The 23739-nt window shown below is 40.2% G+C and overlaps 1 protein-coding gene across 1 annotated transcript in view; it reads right to left on the bottom strand.

Moving 5' to 3' along the window:
• Window positions 1-2475: 2475 nt before the first annotated feature.
• Window positions 2476-23739, bottom strand: part of LOC105031629 (transient receptor potential cation channel subfamily M member 4) — a 59070-nt gene continuing 37806 nt past the window's right edge. Inside the window, exons 12-27 of the mRNA XM_010906179.5 lie at window positions 23208-23309; window positions 22756-22884; window positions 22397-22526; window positions 21778-21923; window positions 19932-20044; window positions 16297-16401; window positions 15925-16195; window positions 15002-15117; window positions 10319-10451; window positions 9759-9933; window positions 8861-9029; window positions 7894-8075; window positions 7378-7510; window positions 4671-4743; window positions 3978-4069; window positions 2476-2846 (exon numbers count right to left, since the gene is read on the bottom strand). Of these exons, the coding sequence (XP_010904481.1) occupies window positions 2825-2846; window positions 3978-4069; window positions 4671-4743; window positions 7378-7510; window positions 7894-8075; window positions 8861-9029; window positions 9759-9933; window positions 10319-10451; window positions 15002-15117; window positions 15925-16195; window positions 16297-16401; window positions 19932-20044; window positions 21778-21923; window positions 22397-22526; window positions 22756-22884; window positions 23208-23309 (2091 nt within the window). The 3' untranslated portion in view covers window positions 2476-2824. The remainder of the gene's footprint in view (window positions 2847-3977; window positions 4070-4670; window positions 4744-7377; window positions 7511-7893; window positions 8076-8860; window positions 9030-9758; window positions 9934-10318; window positions 10452-15001; window positions 15118-15924; window positions 16196-16296; window positions 16402-19931; window positions 20045-21777; window positions 21924-22396; window positions 22527-22755; window positions 22885-23207; window positions 23310-23739) is intronic.

The following is a 23739-nucleotide window of genomic DNA, read 5'->3' on the forward strand; positions in this document are numbered from 1 at the left end:
CAAGCCTTTTAGGGACCCAAGGTGAGATTTGATTATGGGACCACCTTGAGGCAAAAAAATTTAGATGTCCCTCCCTTGATGGAGGAGCTACATTTAAAGCTAGTATTTAAAATAATATAAATACTTTTTTGATTTTGTATTTTATCTCTCAAATTAGAAATTTCAACCCTTCATTTTACTGGACAATAAAGAGTTATTTTCACATTTTACCATTTCACGCTTGTTGACTTCTTGACCAAGGCTAGCTAGCTAGCTACTGCTTATGAGTTGGTAGCTGCTAGCTAACACTTACGTGGCTACAACAGTAAAGTAATGTTGGTAGACTAGGGGTAGACTGGTAGTTATGTCATTAACCATTACCATTACTCATCATGACCTTCAGCTAGCTAACTATGCAGGGATTGCCTCCTTATTAAACAGGCCTGCAAGGCTTGCTAGGAAAGAGATGTGGTTTACAGGTAACTGTTGTTGCAAGAACAATGTTCTTGTCAGTGATAGACTTGCTATGATTGATTTGTGCAAAAACATTCCATTGCCATCCCTTCAAAACAAATCATTTATTAACAAACTGACTTAGCGTATTTAGAACAGATGCTTCCTGAGACTTTCTTGAATGTTTTAATTTCAATTTCAGAAGAATTTGCCATGAGGTGATGAAAAATTTAACAACAACATTTCCTGCAATTTGAAACATTTTGCCATGGGATGGAAAGGAATTGTGTAATTTTGACTCAGATTTCTTGAAATTCTTACACTATGATTTCAGAGTTTCAAAGGCCAACAAAGTCAATGGAGGCCTCCTACAGGTCAGGGTCTCTAGGCACCATTTTTGCCGGACAGCATAAGCGGTGCTGGCCTAAAAGAGTGAATGTCTCTTAGTGAGTCTGTCCGTCCGTCCCTGACTGAGTGACTGACTACCCTTTGTTAAATAGCGTAGTGGTTAGAGATGCGGGCTACGGAACAACAGGTCCCGCGTTTGACTCCTGTAGCAGTCAACACACGATGCCTGAGGCTCAGGACAGACAAAAAAAAGCCTAAAATAAAACAGTTCTGGTGGATATAAGGATTTGTTCAGGAGAGACAAACACTTCGCTGCCTACATGATTCTCTCGTCTTTTCACTTGACAAAAAAGTCAGTTACAAATATATCGTCACATATATTGATAGATACTCAATGTCATTCATGAATGGCTAATTAGCTTTTAAAAGGGGAGTTGTTCATAATATACAAAAACTTCGCGGGCTACAACTTTCTGTACCTACGAGAAGCCTAAAATGAAACTGTTTACTGTAGTAATGTCCAAACAAGGCTTAATTTGCGTTATTTTAGCAGCAGGATATTATGCTGGCAGCACTCAGATTTTAATTAAAAGCCATCATTGACATTTAGAAGGCCATATAGTTAACAATCTAGTAAAACATTTAAAATAAATAACAGACAAGAACACCATTGGAACAAACATAAAACATAAAATGACAGACAAGATTGGCAGACTAGATTGTTAACTTTATCGCCTTATATAATTCAATGATGGCTTTTATTTTGAAAAAGAAAATCTGAGTTAGTGCTGCTAGCATAATATCCTGCTGCTAGAAAAACAGCTTACAGTTTACAGTTTACTATTTCTGGTGGATTTTTGAATGATGTCTTAGCATTTATTCAGGATAGTCAAATACTTCGCTGGCTACATGATTCTCTTGTCTTTTCACTTGACGTAAAAGTCTGTTATTGTCACCTATATTGATACAGTAGTTATGGTTTCAATGTCATTCATGAATGGCAAATAAGCTGTTCTAACGAAATATTCAAACTTGACATGATGTTAATGCATGACAACATTATATAATGTCAATTAGCTATACCTGGCAAATGGTCAGCTCTGTGGTGTTGTGGTTAAAGACACAGCCTTTCACGTGGGGAACCTAGGTTAGAATCTTGAGAGGGCAGCCATGATCAACACTTTCTATTGCGGGCCGGCTGAACTAGGCTTGCCTGCTTTCTTGTTTATTTGACTTGACATAATTGAGTTTGTTAATGACTGTCATAACAGGAAAAGGTTTACTCATGTTAAACCAAATTTTGAAATTGCTCCAATATTGCCAAGTCTGTGTTCCACATGGCCAAAAAAAAAACTATCAACTAAATTCAGTTTTTTTTCTCAATCTAATTGAGGTGTATATCACAAACCACATTGCTGTGTTTGACAAAGAGTAGTAACAAAGCTGCATAGGACAATTGTTAATGTGACTCTTCCCATATAAGTGCCCACTGGGTGCCACATGCTAGTTTGACAAAAATCTATCAAAACCTTCCATGCAGTTACTGTATGTTTTTTTGACTGTTTCATATTTTTTATATCATTGTTCCCAGAAATATTCACCCAAATCTGTTGACTTATGCAGACGTCACAATATCTTGTGAAACACTGATTTGCTAAATTCAAAAGATTACAAATAATTTACCCTCTAATAGAAGAATATGGTCTGTTGCAAATGGCACATTTCAAATGTTAGGTGTGAGTTTGCATTGCGCAACAGCCTGGGGATGAGGTTATGCAGGTATAGAATTTTAAATTGCACTTTAGAAAAATGTTTATATATTAAAGAGATTGCCCATCCATTCTATAAAAACACATACATATCAATATATAGTAGAAAAGGAATGGTTTGTATCAAAACTGGCAGCATTTCAAATGATAAAAAACATCATGAATGATTTGGTCTTTGGCATTCTGTAAAATTCTTTGGCCCTGAATTACAGTGATTGTAGATCCTCATGTCTGTGAGCAAATTTGTTGAATTCACTGTTATTCTTAGACATTAGTCAGATATTTGGAGGATCAGATCTGAAAAAGAAAACAACCAAACTGAAATTAATGCATGCAATTAATTAATACATATTCAATAGAGTTCAATATACTTACAGGACAACATCACTTTTCTTCCCACTGAAAAGTTTTTGCTATGTTAGACATTTTATCACCTTAAATATAGTCTGTGGCCCAAGAATTGAGGGTTTTTCCACAGGCCAATGCAAACTGCAGCTAACATCAACCACTACAAGCTAAAAGTCAAAGGAAGTAATCAGAATATGAACATTTAAAAACAGACCATCAGATATGTTTCCAATTAAAAATAAAGACCATGAAATAAAGTTACTTCCATTTATAATTTTACTAGCGGAGGCATAAGTTAGTACGACTTTCTACTTTCACAGTAAAGAAGCATCTTATATGTATTACATTTGTATTGAACAAGTTAAATTCATTTAAATTAAAGAGTAACTGTCAGTAAAAATCACAGTTTTTCTTTTGATTTGTGATGTTGCCATAGCCATTTTCACACATCTTATACAGCTCGTGAGCATTATTGAGGGTTACAATTAACACATACAGTAAGTGTTCTTGAGAGTCAAACCATAAGATAGTTTTAATAATAGCTTATATATATAGCTTAATAATAGTTTATATTGTTCAAATTAAGGAAATGAGGAAAGTTGTGAATTGATGGACACACAAACAGAAGCGCACAGATATGAGTGCCACACAAACAGGGAATCAAAATTCACTGAGATAGACTGAAATAACATTGTTGGTACACCAACAAATGAAGGTCTCTAAAGGGGTCTGAAAACATACTACATCTAGCAAGTAGGTGCTGAGAGATTTGAGCCAGTGTTAGTAGTCAATACATTTTACCCACCCCCAAATAAATACTAATGAACAATTTCAAACCCATAACTTCAAACATTTGATAAAGTTACCCTTTAATATATACCCTTTAACATAATTGGAAACACCTCTTGGAGGAGAAAGGAGGCAACAATTAAGTAATGTATCCAGAGTCTTACAGTAATGAGTCTGTACATTTCCCTCATGCTCTAACAACTGACCCAACCTTACACAGAAATACATGTGTAACCTAGTATATCTAAGAGAACATATGTATTACATATAGGTGTCTGTAAGCAACTTTACCTAAGAGTGGGCATAGAACGTGTCATCTTGAAATTATTACTCTCAGAAAGACCCTCCATTATCCAGGAGAGGGCACTGGTACAGAACTCCAACTGGTAATGAGATAGAAGAGGGGGTGAGAGGTGGAACCATTACGTATGGGTCTGTACCGTGATACAACAGCTGCAGTCCAAATGTAGAGAAACCAGGGGATATGCTTAAAGCCCCCGTCATGTATACACACACACAAACACACACACACATTACCAGAATTGATATCAAAGTAAGAAATACGGTACCCTTGAAAAAACTATTCTGTACCTCCTAGCCCCTAACCCTGAAATTACATTTACTCTAACCCTTACCATACCTGAACATTAACCTCAAATGCCTGAAGTTAACCTAACCTCCAATACCTAAACCTAACTCTGACCAATTTTGTCCCTGACTCTAATTTTAACCTCAACTCGAAACTTCACCCTAAAAGAAATGTGTAAATGAGGATTGACCAAAATGTCCTTAGATACACAGGGCGAACACACACACACACACAAACACCCACAAACACATACACACTAAACCATCCTGCCCATTAAGGACAACTGAAACTGTAGGCTTGAGTGTCTCATCACTACTAGGCAAATAAAGAATGATGCATGCAGACTGTGTGTGTGTGTGTTTGAGTTGCATCCAGAGTCCCATACTGACACTGACCTCGGTCTCCAGCGTTCTGAGCCTGCGGTCATGGTCCCGGATCTCTGCCATCTGTTTTAAGACACTGTCCACCCTTTAGGCACAAGCACAAACAAAAGGTTAGGGGTCAGTTCACTCCTCACTTCAATTGGAAAATTCTTGGATCTCTTGATACCAAGCCAAGGTCAGGTAGAGCAAGAAAGAATTCAGCCAAAACCGCCAGAAGAATTGTTCAGGATACAAAGAAAAACCCACAGGTAACCTCAGGGGAAATACAGGCTGCTTTGAAAAAAGACGGTGTGGTTGTTTCAAGGAGTGCAACAGGATGATACTTGAACAAAAATTAGCTGCATGGTCGAGTTGTCAGAAAGAAGCCTTTACTGCGCCAAATCCACAAAAAAGTAAGTTACAATATGCCTGACAACACCCTGACACGCCTCACAGCTTCTGGCACATTGTAATTTGAAGTGACGAGATCAAAATACAGCTTTATGGTCACAACCATAAGTGCTATGTTTGAAGAGGGGTCAACAAGGCCTATAGTTGAATACCATCCCCACTGTGAAGCTTGGTGGTGGCTCACTGATGCTTTGGGGGTGTGTGATCTCTAGAGGCACAGGGAATCTTTTGAAAATTGATGGGAAGATGAATGCCGCATGTAATCAGAAAATACTGGCAGACAATTTGCATTCTTCTGCATGAAAGCTGCGCATGGGACGCTCTTGGACTTTCCAGCACAACAATCACCCTAAGCACAAGGCCCTCCAGTGGTTACAGCAGAAAATGGTGAAGGTTCTGGAATGGCCATCACAGTCTCCTGACCTTAATATCATCGAGCCACTCTGGGGAGATCTCAAACGCTCGGTTCATGCAAGACGACCAAAGACTTTGCATGAAATGGAGGCATTTTGCCAAAACGAAAGGGCAGCTATACCACCTGCAAGAATTCGGGGCCTCATAGACAACTATTACAAAGGACTGCATGCTGTCATTGATGATAAAGGAGGCAATACAGTTTTAAGAACTAAGGGTATGCAGACTTTTGAACAGGGGTCAGTTAATTTTTTTCTTTGTTGCCATGTTTTGTTTTATGTTTGTGCCATTCTGTTATGACCTACACTTGAAAGTGAATCCCAAAAGAAACATAAATAAATTGTTTTGCCTGCTCACTCATGTTTTTCTCCATAAATGGTACATATACAGTGGGGAGAACAAGTATTTGATACACTGCCGATTTTGCAGGTTTTCCCACTTACAAAGCATGTAGAAGTCTATAATTTTGTGCTTGACGGAATCAAAAAATATTTTCTAGAAAATCAAACTGTATGATTTTTAAGTAATTAATTTGCATTTTATTGCATGACATACGTATTTGATTACCTACCAACCAGTAAGAATTCCGGCTCTCACAGACCTGTTAGTTTTTCTTTAAGAAGCCCTCCTGTTAGAGCACAGTATATACAGAATGTGCCAATCAGTGCATTCATAATAATGATTTTTAATTTTTGGCCCAATTAATTAGCATAGCCAGTTCAGACAGGAAACATGAGCAGTCATTGGTCAGTGACATATCAGCTAAGACATATCAGATTTCATCCTAACTATTTAATAGTCATGTCACTCAGTCTGATGTGTGCCGCTCTTACTAGCATGTGGGTGTGAACCCACCCACCACCCCTGCCTCCACCTGTTTAGTTCTGTGAGTCCTTTTCATTGGGGGGATTGGTACTGCGTACCTTGCTCATTGCCTATGGGGATTGTTATTAATGATATTATGGTTCAATATCATTATCAACACTACTGAATACACAATCATGTGATGGCAGTGAGTTACCCCAGATGAGCAGAAGGTAACGCCAAGACCTGTATACAATTATTTCATGTTCCAAATAAATAATTAAATTAATATGTGGCGTTTTCAGTCTGAACTGTGTCCCAAAATAAATTATCAATGCGTAACAATGCTAAAATATATGTTGTATGCACTATTGTGGGAAAGTAGATTTTTTTAATTCTTATGCCTTTCTTCCTTTGCAGATAGCTACATCATTCACTAATGTACTCACTAATAATAATTGGATAAGACCATCTGCTAAATAACTAAAATTTTTATGTAAAATCTGAATAAAACATCCATGGATATTAAGATAGCTTGCTGTAGCTAGCATATGAAACCTGTATATACAAATGTATGATGTATTGCAGAGTTTTACCTGAAAGGCATATATATTATAGTCCTTGTTTTGCTAAATCTTTGAAGAATGTTGACACGATGTCACACAAAATGAAGTGTTTCTCTAATCTCAGGATTGATCCACAGATGGAAGGATTAAATATGTTTCTTTTACTAAGTTAGCTTCGAATTTTCTCTCCCGTTCATCTGTCAACTACCCACGTGGGTTAGAATGCTTGTGACAACCAATGAGTAGAAGAGAGTGGCACAACTTGCAGCAAGTCCAGCGTCTCAAATAGAACCTCGTTTTATTTTAGCACCTGGTAACACAGCTGCTTCTTGTAGCGAGCGAGCTGGGTTGGTGAAATGATTGAATAACACAAGTGAGTAAAATTACATTTTAAAATGCATGCGCATGTATTGTGGGCAATGGGGTTTAGGTGTCAGCCCTTCTATTGATAGGCAAGATCAAGCCGAGCTGTTAACTTAATTGCATCTAATATTTAATCTATGACATGAAAAATGTACAATGTTTAAGACAGATCAGAGCCTCACTTGACAGAGGTGCGTTTGAGTCTCTCTGAATCCTTCTCTCTCTCTCGTTTGTTCTGCACAGTCAGTATATTCTCCTTCTGGATGGCCTCCCACGTGTTTAGTCTACTGGCCTCTCTATCCCGGATCTCGAGAACTGAAGGATTAATTGATGAGGAAGAGAAAGAGAGAAATTAGAAATATATATTTTTTTGTAGAGCTTCTGTTACACATTTTTAGCCACAACCCCACTAGAAGTCACAATTCTGACTCTGGATGTGCAGTGGATGATTTGGTACTGCTTTCATGTATACAGATTAAGGTTAGGCCTGGAAAAAATAAATCCATCTCAATAGAGATTCTGCATTTAGCTCAATGTTTATTGTTAATGCTCAGATTCCACATAATCAAGGCTTAAACTGTTGAAACCGGCTCTTAAACTGGAGGCACATTATCTAGTCATTGGTTTTTGTCCCCATCTGCTCCCATCATCCTCCCTCTTCCCACCCTCACTTTCCCCTGTCTCCCTCCCTCTCTTACCAAAGTGTTTGATCTTGGTGGAAGGGATCTTGCGGATATGTCTCTTAATCAAGAGGTGGATGTGGGAGATTATGATGAAGGGTGGGGCCAGACAGGGTCTAGAGTGGTATTCCAAGATCAAGTTGTAGCGCTGGAACTTCCAGTAGGTGTCGCTGTTTTCCTGCACTTTGGAGAAAGTGTGACTGTAGAAAGGACAGAGTCAGAGGAAGATAGAAAGAGTGGGGGGATCTAAGTGGGGGGGCTAATGTATTATTACTTGTCAGAATACTAGGGGGATTTGATTGGTCCAATAATTATCTTCAAGAGACCAACTTGACAAGGAATTCCATCCATCATTTAGGGGGGATCAATTAAATTACAAGGCTCCATATTCCAAAAATATTTAATGTTTTTACAAGTATTATTTTTGTATTTTTTCCAATTATATTTTTCAGTATTTTGTCAAAAGGTAATGTGAATTATTCTCATCCTGTTATCAAACTTGAAACATGTCTTTTTCACAAGATGAATGTGTGGCTACACTCTGAATCGTGCTCACACCTCCTTCTCAGCCAGTGTGAAAAAAGCCTTCTGTTGGCGTGCAAAATAGGCAGACTGCCCTAGACAATGAACATTTTCAAAATTAAGCAAAATAGAGGCAGAACGATCACACAAACCATGGGAAGATGATATTTCATTATACATCAACACGACTGTAACTTAATACACATCAAAAAAACTTGTATAGGGGAACGGCCACTCAATGACCTTAGTTAGCTTTTGCTGGTGCCCAATTTGCCAAAGGGAGTTGGTAGAGCAAGATAAGACCAATATATCTCTGCTATGTCTCCTTAAGCTATCTTAAGGGTTGGATGGAAGCATCTGCTAAATTACTCAAATTTAAATGTGAATAAGAGCGAAGGAAGGGCATAATGAAATAGGGAAAGAGAGACAAATAGAGATGAGAGAGGGACAGAGGTTCTCTTACCTGAACATGGCGATGAGCAGGTTGACCAGGAGGATGTTGGTGACCAGGAGGTAGATGACCAATAAGAGGACAACCAGCCAGTTGGCGTAGGTACTTGTGCAGGGCTCCGCCCCATCCTCAATCAGGGTGATGTTACTGGTGCACTTTCTCCCATCATCCAGTTTGTCAGCTTCGGACAGAGAGGGAGAGGAGGGAGGCGGTGAGAGGGGGAGGGTTAAAAAGGTAGACAGGGTACAAAGAGGAGGGGTTAATGTATAGGTATTGGGAGGGGATACAGAGAGGAGGAAAACAGAGATAGAGAGAGACAGAGAAATAAGAGAGAAAAAATAGCAATATCTCCAATTTAAACAATAGCCGTAGTAGAACAAAAGTGTAATACATACTTACGGGCCCTTATCTCATTAGTAAAAAGTATACACATACCTGAAATTAGTTGCAGACTGTTGTGAGAGGGAACTCAGCTACAGTTGTTAACAACTTTACCAGGTTTATTACCGCAGAATAAAAAGTGGGATATTATTTTGTTAAGCCTATCTTTACATCAATAACTGTAATAATGCACTGGTATGTAGCTTAGCTGACAAGTAAGGTTAATGCATACTGTTGAACGAGATGAAATTAATCTGCCTGAGAACAGGTAACGTCCCCTACCATATTTTCTTGAATTTGTTTAAAAAGTCGATATGTGGCATGTTTCTCTGTAAGTGATAACCAATAATCATTTATTCTGATGAACATCAGGACTCTCTCACCACTACACTGTGAAATACTTATAAAATAGCTGTTATAAAGGATGTACGCATACATACATGAGAACACCTGCTTTAAAGTGCTACTGAATAAAGTACTGTATGTGCATATACTTGCAAACCACACTGGTGCACACACATCAACCCACCATCCATTTCGTTTATGGGAATCTGTCCATATATGTGTAGGTATGGTCTATAGAACACTCTGCGAAAGATCCAAAGGGGGCGAGGGTCATAAGCATAGAGCAGAGCCTGATTGGCTACGCCGTAGGCCATGATCCACACCGCCAGGAAGAACAGGAAGAAGAAGACGTCCTTAATCTGCAAATCAGGAGGGAAAGAACATATTAAAATATTTGTTGTCTTCCAGTCTGAAATGAAAACACATAAAATCTGGATTTTTTTCTACTTTATTTACACTCAGTAACCCTCAACATCCCAGTGGAAAAATAATAATTAAATGTATTACAATTAAAACAGAAAAATACCCTATTTGGATAAATACCCTCCCTTAGAATTGCAATTGCAAACTTGCTAAGGTATAGCATGGGTACAATTAGGGAACTTCATTATTATGAATTCTTGTGAAAACTGCGCCCTCTGCTGCTTCACCTCCCCCACTTTTGACCCAGTCGAAGCTGTGACAATTCTATGATCTAGACGCATTGCAGTGTATTAGATTTTCTTCATTTTAATGAGCCCTTACCATTTTTTCAACGATGATGATCTTGGGTCCCAGCTGTTTGTGAATGGCAAAAATGTGGATGAGACGGAGGGTAAAAACCATGTAGTCCACAGCCATCACAGCACGGCCAAACTCATAGGACCACTTAAAGTTTCTAAAACACATAAGAAATACTTACTTATAGTCACAGAGTAAAACAAGGAAACTTGATTTCTGACTAGTCAGTTTCCTTTTAATACTGCTTCCTGTCATTACGATAATTGTTAGTTGTTGCTCAGACAAACTGTTACGCTTCCCAGAGGTCCACACACAAAACACATTTTTAAGTTCTGGTGAAATGTATCAGTCTATGTTTTGAGCAAAATCACACCATTAATGGCATTTTACAAGTAACAAAAGATTGGCTACTCATAAACAGTGCTGTTTGAAAGTATTTCCATAAGAGCTTGCGGCATCTCCAACTTGGGGTAAACATCTCCTGTAGCCACTAATCAGTTTTTGACATCTTTTTTGAGGGATTTTTGCCCACTTCCTACAGAACTCAGCCAATCGAGTGAGGTTTGAGGGGGGTCTGGCATGTACTGCCCGATTCAGGTCCTGCCACAGCATCTCGATTGAGTTAAGGTCAGGACTTGGACTTGGCCAATCCAAAACACAAATCTTCTTTCTCCTGATCTATTCTTTGGTAGATTTAAATACATGGGTCGTAGTCTTGTTCAAATTTTGCCTAGCTTTAACTCCTTGACTCATGGCCTGATGTTCTGTTCAAGAATCTCCTGGTATACCTCAGAATTAATTATTCCCTTGATGATGTGAATTAAACCAATTCCTGAGAAGGAAAAGCAGCCCCAGACCTTGACATTTCCACCACCATGCTGAACTGTTGTGATAAGGTTATTTTGGTGGTAAGCAGCGTTGGGATTTTCGCCTCACCGTGGTTATGAATGTAACCACAAAGGACATTTTTGGATTAATTTGCACAGACAATTGGACTTCAGAAACCTTCATTAATTATAATACATTGGATTTTAAGTGTCTTACAAAAATCGTAAGGACCCTGTAAAGAACCAGACATCAAGGAAAGAAAAGATTAACTATGAAGTACCACTGAAGCTAACTGAGGTTCATGCTACACAGAGGGAAAAGCCAGCATAAACAAGTCAGTTTTAAGTCTATTTTTAAATGTGGTGATGGAAACTGAGTTGTAGGTGGCTGAAGAGAGAGAGAGAGTTCCAGAGTTTAGTTTTTGTACCATGGTACAGAGTCTAGTTTTTGGAATGATGAGAAGTCCAGTGTCAGAGGAGCAGAGACAACAGTACAAGAAGGGGTGTGCATGTGATGGAGATTGGACGACTTTGGCAAGGTCCAAATTTTGATAGCTAGATGACTGGGTCAGAGCATCTCCAAAACTGCAGCCGTTGTGGGGTGTTCCCGGTGTGCAGTGGTCAGTACCTATCAAAAGTGGTCCAAGGAAGGAGAAGCGGTGAACTGGCATTGATGCATTGATGAGTGAAGACTGGCCCGTGTGGTCTGATCCAACAGATGAGCTACTGTAGCTCAAATTGCAGAAAAAGTGAATGCTGGTACTGAAAGAAAGGTGTCAGAACACACAATGCATCGCAGTTTGTCATGTATGGGGCTACATAGCCACAGACCAGTCAGGGTACCCATGCAGACCCCTGTACAAGGTGTCAAGTGCTCAAACACATGGCCAAGGTCAAGAAGGCTGAAAAAACACCACCACTGAATAAGTTTCACACGTTAAAGCATATAGATTGGGCAAATAAATAACTGAAGACCGATTTTTCTATGGTTTTATAGACAGATGAAATAGGAGTGACTCTTGATAGACCAGATGGATGGGCCTGTGGCCATCACTAATAGACACAGGGCACCACTTTGAGTCAGGCACCAGCAAGGTGGAGTAGGGGTACTGGTATGGGCTGCTATCATTAAGGATGAGGTAGTAGGACCTTTTCGGGTTGAAGATGGACTGAAACACAACTCCCATACCTACTGCCAGTTTCTGGAAGATACAGTGGGGAGAACAAGTATATGATACACTGCTGATTTTGCAGGTTTTCCCACTTTTTATCATAGGTACTCTTCAACTGTGAGTGACAGAATCCAGAAAATCACATTGTATGATTTTAAGTAATAAATTGGCATTTTATTGCATGACATAAGTATTTGATACATCAGAAAAGCAGAACTTAATATTTGGTACAGAAACCTTTGTTTGCAATTACAGATATCATACGTTTCCTGTAGTTCTTGACCAGGTTTGCACACACTGCAGCAGGGATTTTGGCCTACTCCTCCATCCATACTTGCCCTGGCTGTGTGTTTTGGGTCGTTGTCATGCTGGAAGACCCAGCCACTACCCATCTTCAATGCTCTTACTGAGGGAAGGAGGTTGTTGGCCAAGATATCGCGATACATGGCCCCATCCATCCTGCCCTCAATACCATGCAGTCGACCTGTCCCCTTTGCAGAAAAGCATTCCCAAAGAATGATGTTTCCACCTCCAAGAGATCTTGCATGGAGCCCCAGACTGAGAGAGATTGACTGTCATCTTCTTCCATTTTCTAATAATTGCACCAACAGTTGTTGCCTTCACAGCAAGCTGCTTGCCTATTGTCCTGTAGCCCGTCCCAGCCTTGTGCAAGTCTACAATTTTATCCCTGATGTCCTTACACAGATCTCTGGTCTTGGCCATTATGGAGAGGTTGGAATCTATTTGATTGAGTGTGTGGACAGGTGTCTTTTATACAGGTAACGAGTTCAAACAGGTGCAGTTAATACAGGTAATGAGTGGAGAACAGGAGGGCTTCTTAAAGAAAAACGAACAGGTCTGTGAGAGACGGAATTCTTACTGGTTGGTAGGTGATCAAATACTTATGTCATGCAATAAAATGCAAATTATCTCATCTCATCTTCATCCGCTTATCCGGTATCGGGTCGCGGGGACAGCAGCTCCAGCAAGGGACCCCAAACTTCCCTTTCCCGAGCCACATTTGCCAGCTCTGACTGGGGGATCCCAAGGCGTTCCCAGGCCAGTGTTGAAATATAATCTCTCCACCTAGTCCTGGGCCTACCCCGAGGTCTCCTCCCAGCTGGATGTGTCTGGAACACTTCTCTAGGGAGACGTCCTGGGGGCATCCTTACCAGATGCCCGAACCACCTCAACTGGCTCCTTTGATGCAAAGGAGCAGCGGCTCTACTCTGAGTTCCTCATGGATGGCTGAGCTTCTCACCCTATCCTTAAGGGAGAAGCCAGCCACCCTTCTGAGAAATCCCATTTCAGCCGCTCTAGCTCTTTCGGTCATGATCCAGCCTTCATGACCATAGGTGAGGGTAGGAACGAAAATTGACCGGTATATTGAGAGCTTTGCCTTCCGGCTCAGCTCTCTTTTCGTCACAACGGTGCGGTAAAGCGAATGCAATACCGCCCCCACTGCTCCGATTCTCCGGCCAATCTCCCGCTCCATTGTCCCCTTACTCGCGAACAAGACCCTGAGATACTTGAACTCTTTTACTTGGGGTAACGCTCATTCCCTACCCGGAGGAGGCACTCCATCGGTTTCCTGCTGAGAACTAAGGCCTCATATTTAGAGGTGCTAATCCTTATTCCGACCGCTTCACACTCGGCTGCGAACCGGTCCAGTGAGTGCTGAAGGTCACAGACCGATGATGCCATCAGGACCACATCATCCGCAAAAAGCAGCGATGAGAACCCCAGCCCACCGAACTGCAACCCCTTCCCCACCCCGACTACGCCTTGATATCCTTTCCATAAAAGTTACAAAGGGAAATGCAAATTAATTATTTAAAAATTATGATGATTTTCTGGATTTTTGTTTTAGATTCCATCTCTCACAGTTGAAGTGTACCTATGATAAAAATTACAGACCTCCACATGCTTTGTAAGTAGGAAAACCTGCAAAATCGGCAGTGTATCAAATACTTGTTCTCTCCACTGTACTTTCTTCAAGCAGTGGTACAGGGAGAAGTCCTCAGCATTCCCAACATTCAAGAAGGCCATGTTCTTTATGCAGGACAATTCTCCATCACATGCATCCAAGTACTCCACTGCTTGGCTAGCAAGCAAGGGCCTCAAAAATGCCCGAATAATGACCTGGCCCCCTTCCTTACCTGACTTAAATCCTATTGAGGACCCTTCTCAAATGTGAGATTTACAGTCAGGGAAGACAATACACCTCTTTGAACAGCACTTGGGAGGCTGTGATTGCTGCTTCAGTGAAAGTTGATTGTGATCAGATCAAAAAACTGACAGACTGCATGGATGGAAGGCTCATGGCAGTTATTGAAAAGAAGGGTGGCTATATCTGTTACTGAATATTTTTGAAAGGCCAGAAATGTTATTTAATTTTCTTTTTGTGTCGCTTATTTGTTGCACTTACTCAAAGAAGTCAGAATAAACAAAATTGGAGAAATCATTTTTGTAAGTTAGTTGCCTTATAATTGTGCACACTAATTGGTCCCTAATAATTGTGCACACTTACTGTATGTATTCCCCTGAGAAAGATCAAAACAAATGTTTCCTTTGTTAAACATTCAGGTTTGAGGTTCAATTATATTTTGGATTGACTGAGAGAATTGTGTTTGTTCAACAGTGAAATAAATCTTGAGGAATATGATTTGCGTAATAATTGTGCACGCAGTGTACATTTCATTACAAACCTGCAGACAAGACCCAGTGCAAAGAGTGAGATGGCTGTGATGTCACATTTATTCCACATGTCTTGGAGGTAGAGCTTCAGTCTCTGATATAAACTGGCGTTGACCCTGAAATAAGACTGATAAAGACAAAGAGAAAAATACGTAAGGGAAAGGACAGAAATGAATGGCAACCTTGATGAAAATAAGCGAAAAGGTGTGTCATGTAAAATGTAAGGCAAAGTAAATATTAAAACTTAATCTAAAAAAATATATGTCAAATTATTGGCACCAGTTCCTGGTCAATTAGCAGCAAAAAAAAGACTAATGTAGACAAGATGGGATTTCACATAAAAGGGAGTTATCATGAACTGTAAGGTTTTATCCTACTTTAAATAAGCCTTCAAAATACCGTTAACTGCAGTTAACTAATGTTTACCACGTTAACTACCGAGAAGCAACATGGGCAGCAAATAGCTAGCTACGGTTTAGCTAGCTAATGTTTTAATACAGTGCCTTCAGGAAAGTATTCACTTGTTGCATGTTTTGTTGTGTTAAAGACTTTATTTATAATTGATTATCATTCCATCAATCTACACTCAATACCCCATAATAAAAACAGGAAAACCTGTTTTAGAAATGTCTGTAAGCTTGCAAACATTGGATCCTGTTGGAGTTGGACAGCCATCCCAATCAGCTAGAACAGGTATTCAATTACTTATACTTCTAGCAATTTCAGCAAAATGCCAAAATATTGTCCCTTTAAAATACCAAATGTGCACAACAGAAAAAATAATAATAAAGATGTTTAGCATACCTGAACATTTTTAGGTATGCTAATCTAAATCAATAATGATAATGATTTTAAAGGTGACTTTATATGTTCTTGCCAATGCACTTTGTCTATGCATTTGTGTGAATGAGTGTTGACATGCAATGCATCCTACCTGTCGGATCTCCTCACAGACGAGAGTGAAGACCCAAAAGTAGAGAATCAATTCCAAGGTACATGGGCCATTAGGCGGGGGCTTGAAGTCCAACAGTAAGATGTAAGCAAACAAGCCAAGGAACACAAAGTACATCAGCACATTGCCTAGGAAAGAGGTGACGGGAGCGAACCAGAACTCCCTCCAGCGCATCACTATGTAGGGCTTCCTGGGACTGGAGGAGAGTGCTTCTTCACCCTTGAAAGGAACATGTTCCTCATCCCCCTCTTTCCTGAGAGGACCAGAATAAGTATAATGAATTTATGTGTTTGTATATATGTATTTATTAGTGTGTGCGTGTACAAGTGTGTGTTTGTGGGTAAATGTGTTTACATTTGATTGATGTCAGGGGAGGACAACATCAGGGCATTTCCTGCCTCCAAACTGTCAATGTCTTGGTCACAAGGCCCCTTTAAATTCTCCTCTTCCTCAGGTTCCCTGAAAGGGAGAACATTTCATTTTAAAACAGCCTAAGAAATAATTTTCCAACAAAAAAAACAAACCTATAAAACGCAAACATTTACTGAACTCATTTTCTAAAGGAAACACAAAACAGCCACATTGTAAGAAATATTGAAGATATACCAAAATAAACGTGGTTCCATTTAGTTATTGATTATTAATAAATCCATAATGACGTTTTTCACCAAATCTTAGATTGAACAACTAGGCCACCTATTTTGAATGATATACATCAGATTTGAAGTTCCTTTGACAATCATTGAAAACGATATTGAAGAAATACTCAATTAAACATGCTTCCATTCATTTATTGATTAGTGATAAATCAATACAGATCTTTTTGATATGAAATGTGGTATAGTATTTAGCATGTGGACTGATTGATGAGAATCCATAATTATACTATATTTGTCTTCTGACACTTCGACAATTACCTGGTTCACTCTTTTACCTCGGTCCCTAAATGTGGAAGAGAGCCTGTATGGAGGAACGAATGTGAATGTCTGTTGAATCTCAAACATAAAACTGATTTCACCTCGGTTGGGTCCAAACATGACCAACAATGAAAACAGTACTACAAATTATAATACCTGATTTATGTCACCTTGCTACTTAGCTATCTAAATTAAAAACATATTGGTGTTTTCATATGTGGCTGTATCTTCAATGTGGCTGTATCTTCAGTTCGGCTTGTTTGCTTGGTTTACTGTATGTAGCTACTGATGTTTGTAGCCCGCTTTCCTCAGCTAATCTTCCATGTCACTGACCAGATTCGATATCCGGTCCACTAGGTGGTAGTTTGTGTCTCTAACCACTACCGTATTAAAATGTGTCAGTAGTCAGTCATTCACTCACTCAATCAGTCAGAGACATTTGCTCATCTTAGCCGGCTCTGCATGAGCGGTCCAACAAAAATCTCTAGATAAAAAAATCTAAACACAATGTTTATGTTATGGACCTATTCTACTTTTACTGTACTATGTCAAGGAATTGGCAAGGTCAATATAAGAGTCTGCAGCACCAGGAAATAAAATGTATACTGTTTGCAGGCCAGTGCATAGAGCACCATATAGCCATACACATTTTCCTGAAATGTAACATTCCAAACAGGTTTGCGCTTCATGAAATTCAATTAGTTATACAACCCAATGTCCTCTATAGGTATGAAGCAGGCCCGGCGCTAGAACAAACATGTTGGACGGTCATCTGATTTCCATGGGTGGGCGTTTATCGTATTTACCAATGTAGAATAGTACGTTCAGCACGAGGGACAGAAAGCAAATAATTTCAGCATGCATGGCTTACTGAGGCAATATAATAGCAAAATACACAGCTGTCAGTCAAATTCGCAAGCTTTTATTAACTGCAGTAGTTACACATTTTTAGCTACAGTATTGGGAAGCATCTTACCCAAACTATGTTTTGGGGTTAAAGCATTCTCACTGGGGGGCACTCCCGGGTCTGTTGTGAAGTCTGGGGTCCACTTACCAAAAAACTATTCACAAAACTGGATGAACACCCAATTGAGACTGGATGTGGAATTTTGCTAAAGAATATTATGAGTACAACGCAAACCCCAAGTAATAGAATTAGGACTCTACCAACTAATTGTTCAATTCCATCCATGCCTAAAGATAAAACATTCTAAACTCTTCCATAACAAAGCCATCTACGTAAAGGTAAAACTATAGAAGAGTTTCTTAAGCCATTTGGTTTTGGGGCTCTGTTCACAAACCCAAACATTCCTTACAGAGTCCCAGGAGAGCCACACAGTTTGACTCAACCTAGTCATGAGAAACAGCTAACTCGCAATAGAAAATGTTGCCACCTCGAGATTAAAATCCAGGTCGCCTGCATGAAAGGCTTTGTTGTTAACCACTACACCACTGAGCTGTACAGTTGCTGGGTATCAGTATAGCCTCTTGTCTCTATCCTGAACAAATCCTCTTTTGCCACTGGCCTTTTTAATAGTTAATTGGCCATTCGTGAATGACATTGATACAGATAAACTGACTAACGTTTTTTACTATGTATTGCGTTTGCCACTGGCCGTTTGAACAGCGTATTAGCCAGTAATAAGCTTTACCGGTATCTACTAACTTACTGGAATAGTCATAAGAATTTAGCAATTGCAAGCGAGTCTGCCAAAGCTATTTCATTTCATGGCATGAACAAATATTTTTATTTCATGGCAAAACAACGTACAAACCCAATTCCAAAAAAGTTGGGACACTGTACAATTGTGAATAAAAACAGAATGCAATGATGTGGAAGTTTCAAATGTCTATATTTGATTAAGAATAAAACATAGATGACATATCAAATGTTTAAACTGAGAAAATGTATCACTTTAAGGGAAAAATAAGTTGATTTAAAATTTCATGGCATCAACACATCTCAAAAAAGGCCATGTTTTCACCACTATGTGGCATCCCCTCTTCTTTTAATAACAGCAAACGTCTGGGGACTGAGGAGACAAGTGGCTCAAGTTTATGAGTAGGAATGTTGTCCCAATCTTGTCTAATACAGGCTTCTAGTTGCTCAAATGTCTTAGGTTTTCTTTGTCGCACCTTCCTCTTCATGATGCACCAAATGTTTTCTATGGGTGAAAGATCTGGACTGCAGGCTGGCCATTTCAGTACCCGGATCCTTCTTCTATGCAGCCATGACATTGTAATTGATGCAGTATGTGGTCTGGCATTGTCATGTTGGAAAATGCAAGGTCTTCCCTGAAAGAGACAACGTCTGGATGGGAGCATATGTTTTTCTAGAACTTGGATATAACTGTCAGCATTGATGGTGCCTTTCCAGATGTGTAGGCTGCCCACGCCACATGCACTCATGCAACCCCATACCATCAGAGATGCAGTCTTCTGAACTGAGTGCTGATAACAACTTGGGTTGTCCTTGTCCTCTTTAGTCCGGATGACATGGTGTCCCAGTTTTCCAAAATGAACTTCAAATTTTGATTTGTCTAACCACAGAACACTTTTCCACTTTGCCACAGCTCTTTTTAATTATCCTTGGCCCAGAGAAATGCCTGCACTTCTGGATCCTGTTTAGATACGGCTTATTTTTTGACATATAGAGTTTTAGCCGGCAACGGCGAATGGCACGGTGGATTGTGTTCACCGACAATGTTTTCTGGAAGTATTCCTGAGCCCATGTTGTGATTTCCATTACAGTATCATTCCTGTATGTGATGCAGTCGCTAGACTCCATTGAGGATTGTGTAGTATACGCTTACTAGTATCTACTAACTTCATAGGAATAATCATAAGAATTTAGCCATTTCTAGCGAGACTGAAGATGAACTATTCCATGCCAGAAACAGTCTAAATATAACCGTATCCAGTTTCAGGTTTTGGTTTTAGCCATTCACAATGCGTCAGTCAGTCAGTAAGTAAGTAAGAGACATTCGCTCTTCTTAGCCAGCTCCACTTACACGGTCCGGTAAAAAAGAGCTAACTATTTGACACACTGAACATTCTCAGTTCATCACATACCTGAAGCTGATTAGTTTGGTGTAGATGAGGGGGGGGATGAGGAACGCAAGGACCAGTTTCCAAACATCTGTGCTTCTCTGCATGGCTCCCCACCAGATCTGAGACAGCAGAGACTTCCAGAGGCCAGGGTAGGAGCAGAATTAGTCCGGGGAAACTAATAATCACATTTCTTGTTCCACCACAGAAATCTTCTCATCTGGAGATTACCTAAAGGGGTACTGTGTATAATCCTTCCACCAACATTTATAGGCAGACTGAATTAGAACAATAACATGGACTATTCAGAACTCTCCCCTCTGGCAGAAGGTTGAGGTCTATGAGGACCAAAACCTCTTGCCACAAGAACAGTTTCTTTCCTACAGCAGAAGGCCTCATTAACATGCCCCTGGAGCCAAACTAACTATAGCCCGGTCCACACATACACACACAACCCTCAACTGGACAAATCAGTTAAGTAGTATAATGAGTGGAGACTACAACTCAATGAAAAGAAAAGTTCAAATAGGTAAAATCTCAGGTAGTCTAAAGAATATTGTCCAAAAATTCTTAACATTAACTTAACCGCAGATGTCTTCTGGTCATTTACGTTTGTATTTATGCCAGCATTACAGTAAAAATCATACATATGGCCCCTTAAAATACAACACTGTTTCCCAAAAAGTCGGAATGCTGCTTAAAATGCAAATAAAAACAGAATGCAATGATGTGCAAATCCTTCTTCCCTATATTTAATTGAAATCAGTACAAAACAACATATCAAATGTGAAACTGAGAAATGTTATTGTTTTTCGAAAAATACATCCATTCCATTTTGAATTTGATGCCAGCAACATGTTTAAAAAATGTTGGAGACAGGTGCATGTTTACCACTGTGTTGCATCAGCTCTTCTTTTAACAACACTTACAACACTATGTAAGCATTTGAGAACTGAGGAGACCAATTACTGTAGTTTTGAAAGTGGAATGTTGTCCACACGCGGCATCCATAATTTCACATTTTTATTTGTCAGACCACAGGACAGTTTTCCACTTCACCTCAGTCTATTGTAAATAAGCTCAGGCCAAGAGAAGGTGGCTGTGTTTCTGTATCTTGTTTATACATGGTTTCTTCTTTGCATGGTAGAGCTTTAACTTGCATTTGTGAATGCAGCAATGTACTGCGTTCACAGACAATGGTTTTTGGAAGTGTTCCTGAGCCCATGCAGTGATGTCCACAGAATCTTGTCTGTTTTTAAAGCAGTGCTGCCTGAGGGCCCAAAGATCAAGGCCATCCAAATTTGGTTTTCGGCCTTGTCCCTTGCATACAGAGATTTCACCGGATTCTCTGAATCTTTTAATGATATTGTATACTATAGGTGATGAGATCCCCAAATTCTTTGCAATTTTATGTTGAGAAATGTTATTCTTAAATTGTTGCACTATTTGCCTGCACAGTCTTTAACAGAGTGGTAAACCCCTCCCTATCTTCACTTCTGACAGTCCCAGCCTCTCTGGGATGCTCTTTTTCTACCCAATCATGATACAGACCTGTTGCCAATATACCCAATTAGTTGTGAGATGCATTACACAACTTTTCCAGTTTTTTGCTGTCTGTCCCAGCTTTTTTGAAACATGTTGGGGCAAATCTTTTTCAAGAAACAATAACATTTCTCAGTTTCAACATTTTAAATGTTGTCTTTGTACTATTTTCTATTGAATATAGGGTTTAAATGATTTGCACATCATTGCATTCTGCATGTTACACAGCGTCCCAACTTCTTTGGAAACAGGGTTGTAGGAATTTGTACAGACAAATAGATTCACACGCACGCAAACAACTAGACCTCTGACCCTGTTTAGTACAGACCTGCACTCCGTCATGACTGAAGAAGTAGCGGGCATCGGCTGCAGTGGCCATTTGCAGACAGGTAGCTTCACCCCACATTGGAGACTGCTTTATTAATAGTGTGCAAGCCCAGCTCTCATTGCCCTGGTAGCACTCACTGAACACATCTAGATAATGATTAAACACCCTACAGTCAGTGAACACATATAGACAGTTAGCCTAGCAGCTAGTCAAGGAGTTAGCCTAACAGTTAGAGTATTTGGGCCAGTAACAGTAAGGTTGTAAATCTTCGAGTGGACAAAGTTAGACCTGCCCTTGACCAAAGCACCTAATTCTAAATGCTCCAGGATGCACAAACAATTCTATTTCTCACCATCACACACTTAAATGTTTCTAAATATATGAATCAGGGCAAATAAGAACCACATAAGACCTTTGCCATAAAGAGGTTTCGCTGTAGGATTCACATTAGGAAAAAGAGTAATCTGAAGGGACTTAATTATGCTTTGCCAATTATACCAGACAGAGATGTCGCCCAGCTGACTTTCCAAACAGTTGGTTCCTTTGCTCATCCAAATCGCTGTTTACATTCATGCATAAGAGTTGAGAACTACATACTGCCAGAACAGGGCTAACCCACCATGGGCCAAGTTTTCAAACTTCTGGGCCAGCTCCTTCATAGAGAGCTTGGTCTCCGTCTCACTCTCCAGCTTAGACAGCTCTCTCAGAATCTTACAGGCTGCCAGAGCACCGAGGACAGACTCCCCAGCCTGGAGGATAGAGAGGGACAGAGAGGGGATATTATGGAGAGGGTGAGCATCAAAGAGAAAGAAAGACAGAGAGGAAGAGAGAGAGGTGAAGGAGGGGGCAAAGGTTAACAGGATTAGAAATATATGCTGAAAATGCATGTATTGCTAAAATTATGAATTTTCCAACAGATTTGTTTTGAGTGATTTGGTTTATTATTATCATTACTGAACAAATCACGCAAAAAATTACCATCTCCCAGAAGTAGACGGCCATCTCACTGCGGTTCTGCAGCACAGCCCAGATAAACAGAGAGGCCCAGGGATACTGACATTCATCCTTCTTGTACGTACACTCCCCCAGCAAAAACTTGTTCACTTGCTAAGAGGGGGGAGAAAAGGGGGAAAAGGATAGCACTATTTTTCCTAGCCAGTGTGCAATAACTGTGTTTTTGTTTGGTTTTTGGGGATTCAGGCTGGATATCTATGAAAGCACTTTGTGACAACTGCTGAAGTAAAAAGGGATTTATAAAATACATTTGACTGATTGATCAATAGATTTTGGTGAAAAACCCCTGCTGATCTGTGAACACAACAACAATCCAAAGCGCAATGTCCTCAAATGGCCCAGTCAGAGTGCATAAAAGGCACTTCTCAGGAGTGTCAGGAGTGCAGCTTTGGCAGAAAACACAGAAAGCCGTTTACCTTCATTGCTGTCCTAGTGCTGATACCTTCAACCAATTTAAAATGCTTGTAGTAGAAGGGCCGACAAACATCTCCCATGATGTCCTGTAGTAGTTGTGATACCTGGAGGGAGAAGTGACAGGTTATTGGAGCTGTACAGTTGAAGCATACATACATACATCTTCTTCCGCTTCATCCGGGGCCGGGTCACGGGGGCAGCAGTCTAAGCAGAGATGCCCAGACTTCCCTCTCCCCAGACACTTCCTCCAGCTCTTCCGGGGGGACACCGAGGCGTTCCCAGGCCAGCCGGGAGACATAGTCCCTCCAGCGTGTCCTAGGTCTTCCCCGGGGTCTCCTCCCGGTGGGACGGGACCAGAAAACCTTCCCAGGAAGGCGTTCCGGAGGCATCCGAAACAGATGCCCAAGCCACCTCAGCTGACCCCTCTCGATGTGGAGGAGCAGCGGCTCTACTCTGAGCTCCTCCCGGGTGACCGAGCTTCTCACCCTATCTCTAAGGGATCGCCCAGCCACCCTGCGGAGAAAGCTCATTTCG

This window comes from Esox lucius, chromosome 11 (assembly GCF_011004845.1).
Source record: "Esox lucius isolate fEsoLuc1 chromosome 11, fEsoLuc1.pri, whole genome shotgun sequence".
NCBI lineage: Eukaryota > Metazoa > Chordata > Actinopteri > Esociformes > Esocidae > Esox > Esox lucius.